The sequence below is a fragment of the Carlito syrichta genome, unplaced genomic scaffold, assembly GCF_000164805.1.
Source record: "Carlito syrichta isolate Samal-C Ts95f unplaced genomic scaffold, Tarsius_syrichta-2.0.1 Scaffold302276, whole genome shotgun sequence".
Taxonomy (NCBI): domain Eukaryota; kingdom Metazoa; phylum Chordata; class Mammalia; order Primates; family Tarsiidae; genus Carlito; species Carlito syrichta.
Genome location: NW_007246372.1, coordinates 126,260 through 131,670, shown reverse-complemented (window position 1 = coordinate 131,670; position 5,411 = coordinate 126,260). Strand labels below are relative to the sequence as shown.

Here is a 5,411-nt window from a genome sequence, read left to right as displayed (position 1 = left end):
CCCCTAACCCCAGTCAGAATGGCAATTATCAACAACTCAAAAAAAACAGCTGCTAGAGAGGGTGTGGTGAAAAGGGAACACTTCTACACTGTTGGTGGGAGTGTAAACTAGTGCAACCTCTGTGGAAAGATTCCTAAAAGCTCTAAACATCAACCTCTCATGTGACCCTGCAATCCCCCTACTGGGAATATACCCTGAAGAACTCAAATCACTCTATAAAAAAGATACCTGCACACGAATGTTTATTGCAGCATTGTTCACAATAGCAAGAACCTGGAACCAACCACGCTGTCCATCAAAAGAGGACTGGATTAAAAAAATGTGGTACATATACATGATGGAGTACTATGCAGCCATAAAAAAGAACAAAATCATGAATTTTGCAGCAACCTGGATGGAGCTAGAGTCTATAATACTAAGTGACCTCTCACAGAAACAAAGATCTGAGTATCACATATTCTCACTCATATAGTGGACCTTGATCATCCAATGCACTACTATAAGAAAATGATTGACAGTGTTGGGAAACTATGGGAGGGGGATGGGACTAATGGTAGTAAACATCTGTCTGGAGACGGGGAGACACCTGTTATCAACAAGGGGGCCTGAATGAAGCATATTTGTATACCTAACCCTTAACTATACCCCACAATATCAAAATAAAAAATATTGATATAAAAAAAAATTCTTTGCCCGTTTTTCAGTTGGATTATTTGTCTTTCTTCTTAAGTTGTGTCATTACCGCTGACAGAGGGAAAGCTGAGGCTAAGAAGGGGTACATGGCTGGGCCAAGAACACTGGACTCACAGTAGATTGAGACTGGAACTTGGGTTGGTTTCCACCTTCCACCTGGCAGGTTGAGGGCTGCCTTCTCCACCTAACCCCAGTCAGAATGGCAATTTGTGGCCCACTGTCTTCATTGACCTGCTGCTCAGACCATCTTGGGTTCTGCCCTTGCATTTAAAGGGGCAGGGCCCCGCAGCCAGAGGGTGGGCCGGAAAGGCCAGGAAGCAGCAGTTCTGAGGAACCAGGCTGGTCCTCTCTTCCTCTCCAAATCACGCGGACCTGGCTGACGTGGCCTGGGAAGAGGGGACAGCCCGGGCCCTGTGGTCGGAGAGCCTATTTATACTGACTGGGCCGTGTTGCAAGCTTTTCCTGCTGGCGAGAGGGACGTCACTGGTTGCTGACCTCACCAGAAACGCTGACGCATCTTCCCTCACGCTTCACAGGGATGGTCAGTGGCCAGGCCTCCTTGTCTCCGGGCCACTCCCTGTCCTCCTGCACATCACCTGGCTACTGACCCTCTGGTGTCCCCAGTCCCTGCACTCTCCAGCCATACCCTCCTCTTGCAGGCTGTATTGTGTTCCTCCCAAACTCATCGTACCTCAGAATATGACTGCATTTGGAGACTGGACCTTTAAAGAAGTAATTAAAGTAAAATGGACTGGGCGCAATGGCTCAGCCTGTAATCCCAGCACTTTGGGGACTGGGATGGGTTGATTGGCCCAGGAGTTCAAGACCATCCTGGGAAACATAATGAGACCTTGTCTCTACAAAAAAAAAAAAATCAAAAAATTAGCTAGGTGTGGTGGCATGCACCTGTAGTCTTGGCTACATGGAAGGCTGAGGTAGAAGGATTGCCTGAGCCCAGGAGGTTGAGGCTGCAGTGAGTTGTGGTCCTGCCACCGCACTTCAGCCTGGGTGGCAGAGTGAGACCCTGACTCAAAAAAAAATAAAAGGTAAACTGAAGTCATTGTGGGGGAGGCCCTAACCCAATCTGACAAGTGTCCTCATAAGAATAGGAGATTAAGACACAGACCAGAAGGAAGACCATGTGAAGACATGGGAAGAGATGACCATCAAGCCAAGGAGAGAGGCCTCAGAGGGAACCAACCCTTGATCTCAGGCTTTCAGAGAAGTGAGAAAATACATTTGCTGTTTAAGCCACCCAGCCTGTGGTATTTCGTGTGGCAGCCCCAGCAACTAATATGCAAGCTCTCTTTGCCTTTGGGAACCCTGGTCCCTGGAGCCTGTTTTGTGGCACCCTGATCAGCCATGAGCTAAAAGCATGGTCTTTTGGCCATGTTCAACTGCTCCTTCCTCTTTTTAATTTTTATTTTTTGGGTTGGAGTCTCACTCTGTCACCTAGGCTGGAGTGCCGTGGCGTGATCCTGGCTCACTGCAGCCTTGAACTCCTGAACTCAGGCAATCCTTCCACCTCAGCAACGCCCTCCCCCACCCCTAGTAGCTGAGACTACAGGTATGACTGGCTAATTTTTTTTATTTTTGTAGAGACAAGGTCTGGCTAGGTTGCCCGGGCTGGTTTTGAACTCCTGGGCCCAAGCAACCCTCCCACCTTGGCCTTCCAAAGTGCTGGATTATAGGCCTAAACCATCACACCCAGCCACCCCTCTCCTCTTAACTGTCCAAAGACGACCACAGGCAAAGCCACCAGCCCTCTCGGCCATGAGAAGACAGTACAGCCTCCTTGGACCACAAGGAGGTGGGTAGAATAAGGTAAAGGTGCATGGCTGACTGTCCCCACACCAGTGTGGCAGTCAGCCAGCCCTGACTGAGAAAACCAAGGAGCTCTCGAGTCATATCTGGCTCTCCTGCTTTGAGCCAGTTCCTGAACTTCTGGGAGCTTTGGGCTCCTCCATGCTTCCCTCCCTCTCCGGGCTGTTGCACGATGAGATCAGGGATATGAAATGGAGAAGGCTCCCCGCTGTCTGAGCCCTCTGGGGGTGGGCACAGAGATAGGGATTTAGCGGAAGCGACATTCTCAGGATGAAGAACCCAGAACTGGCCGGTGGGGGTGGTGGTGTGAGATGTTGGGCCTGGTGTTGTGAGCACCACCCCGAGTGCCTGAAAGTGGGGGTGGTGGTGAAGAGCAGCCTCCTGGGTGTGGGGACGTCTGGTTGTGCTCCATCTGGATCCTCAGTACCGGGGATGGGCTGGCATGCAGTGACGCCAGATACAAGTTTGTTGAATGAATAAATGAGTGATGGTGGAGCGTGGTGGAAACGGCCTTGGTGGGCATGGTGGGCATCCAGGGTGGGCATAGATAGGGGCGCATCCAGTGCCCTTCCTCTGGCTACCTCAGCTCTCCTTGTCAGGGCTCCACAGACCCAATGCTCTCTCCAGATGGATCAGCTCAGGTCTCAGGTCTCCCTCCAACCTTCTGTGGGCCTTCTCCCAGCCAGGATCCTTGGGGGGCAGGTCAAGGACCCTCTTCCGGGCCTGGTAGATGCACTGGAGCCGCCAGGCATGGCCCGCAGGCCTGAGCCAGCCTCTTGCCTCCTTGTCTGCTCTCACCTGGGTCTCAGTTTACCTATAACAATCTACCTACAGTAAAGTAGCAGGTTGATGAGGGAGGTGCTATCTCCAGGGCCTCTTTGCAGAGGAGCAACCCATGATCGCTATCTTTCAGAGAAAGCGAAACCTGGTCCCCAACTGTCTTGGTGGCAACTCCCCCTCCCCAGCTTCCCCTCTGAGCTCACAGCTTCCCCATCTCCACCTCCAACTACACACCCCAACAGCGAGTACTTGGAATTAGACTTTCAGTTTTTCTTTCTCCTCCAAGGGCCTTTTGCCTTTTATGTCCATGATGGCAGCAGTGCTATGAGGTGAGCTGGGCAAGGTTTTTCTCCTACTCATTTTACCGGGGGACGGGGAAGAGGGAACACACGCACACACGCACCCATGCACGCACCCACGCACACGCGCGCATGCAAACGACTGCTGAGACCCAGAGAGTTTGAGTAACTTGCCTGGAGCTCCAGAGCACATCAGTGTGCTTGAAACCTGATCTCCTGTTTCTCTTGCTCCAAGTGTCCACCTTCCCCAAAGGACCCTATCTGCAGAGAAAGGGCCTGGCTGTGGGCAGTGGGCCTGGCAGGGGGTGCATAATGGGTGAAGGGGACAGCTGGGAGCCGGGCTGGGGGATGCTGGTCCTGGGGCCAGAACCACAATCTCGGGGCTGCCAGCCTGGGTCTGGCTCTGTGCCCAGAGCCCAGTGGTTTCCGCTCACAGATGTCCCAACAGCCCCGGCAAGAGGGCGGGAAGGCCACTCAAGAAGGAAGATGTCTCGCGCTGCCCTCAGCCCAAGCCACAGTGTCCTGCGAGGCCAATGGCACCCGAGCCGAGACGGGCCTGGGGCCTCCAGAGGCTGGGCTCGCAGTCCCTCTCACCGGTCCCGGGCCCACCCCTCGAAGATGGCATGGACCCCCTTCTTCCGCTCACTCAGGAAGGCTGAACCTGCAGTTTGCATCATCCTTGGGCGTGGGGCTGACCTCGAAGAACGAATTCGAAGAAAACAGGAGGAGGAGCGGGCACCACCGCGCCCAGCGCCCATTGGTTGCCCGTGGAAATTTTGGTTTTTGGGGTCATGTTCCCAGAAGGCCTGCCCTCCCCCTTCCCCCTCCCCACCCACCTCACGAGGTGTTGGCCAATCGCCCCGGCGGGCATAAAGTGGCTGCCAGCCCGCAGGGATCCCAGCCGGGAGGTGTCACCCCCAGCAGGCACGGGCCAGAGGACAGGCACCCAGCATGCGGGCACAGCTCACAAGGAGGACGCTGCTTGGTAAGTACTTCCTTCCTACCCACCAGCACCTGCTTGTCGCGTCCAGGGTGTCAGCGGGGAGCAGGGACACCCTCTGGGCACCATGCAGAAGGATGCTGAGATGAGGAGAAAGTCCGGAGGTCAGGCCGAGAAGGGGTTCACTGGGGACCCAGCATCTCCACAAGTGGAGAATGGGTAACCCCAGAAGGCTTCCAGGGGGAAGTAATGTAGAGGCAACTCTAGGAACCAGGGGGAGAGGATGGAGTAGGAAGCTGCCAGGGAGGCAACAAGGCAGTGGGAGATGTTCTAGACAGGGGAGGGAACTGCAGAAGCTGGGTGGTGGCAGGGCTGCGGGGCCTCCAGCTTGCCCCGATTCACAGGGTCTGGGATGGACAGAAAGTCAGTGGGGCCAGGGGCCCTGGAGCCCACACAATCACGTAGCCACATAGCCACACCCACATGCGCCACGCATACAGAGCCACAGAACGTCACCCAGAGCTCTCAGTCTCACCCACCTGGGAGCCCCCACATGCAGACCAGAGGCCCCCCCCCTGCAGTGAGGGCAGCGGGTGCTCCCTCACACCTCACACTTGGACGCACAGCCACACAGACACCCCAGGCCCACGTGCACACCCCGTACCCGCCAGCTCCCACCAGAGCTCAGCGGCGGACACCTGGGAGGTGGGGACTCTGCCCTGGGGTCACCATGCCTGGGTGCCCGGTCCTCGAGCCCTCCCCAGCAGCTGGTCTTCCCCAAGGGGCCGGAGAGTTCTCAGGAGGGGAAGGATGGTGTCACTGCCTTCCGGACCATTGCGCCACAGGCCCCTTCCGACCACGTGGCTGCTGGTTCG

General features: G+C 55.2%; 1 protein-coding gene across 1 annotated transcript in view; it reads left to right on the top strand.

Moving 5' to 3' along the window:
• Nucleotides 1-4,547: 4,547 nt before the first annotated feature.
• The window catches only part of OSM (oncostatin M), a 3,215-nt gene continuing 2,351 nt past the window's right edge, over nt 4,548-5,411 (top strand). Inside the window, exon 1 of the mRNA XM_008056201.1 lies at nt 4,548-4,581. Coding sequence (XP_008054392.1) covers nt 4,548-4,581 — 34 coding nt within the window. The remainder of the gene's footprint in view (nt 4,582-5,411) is intronic.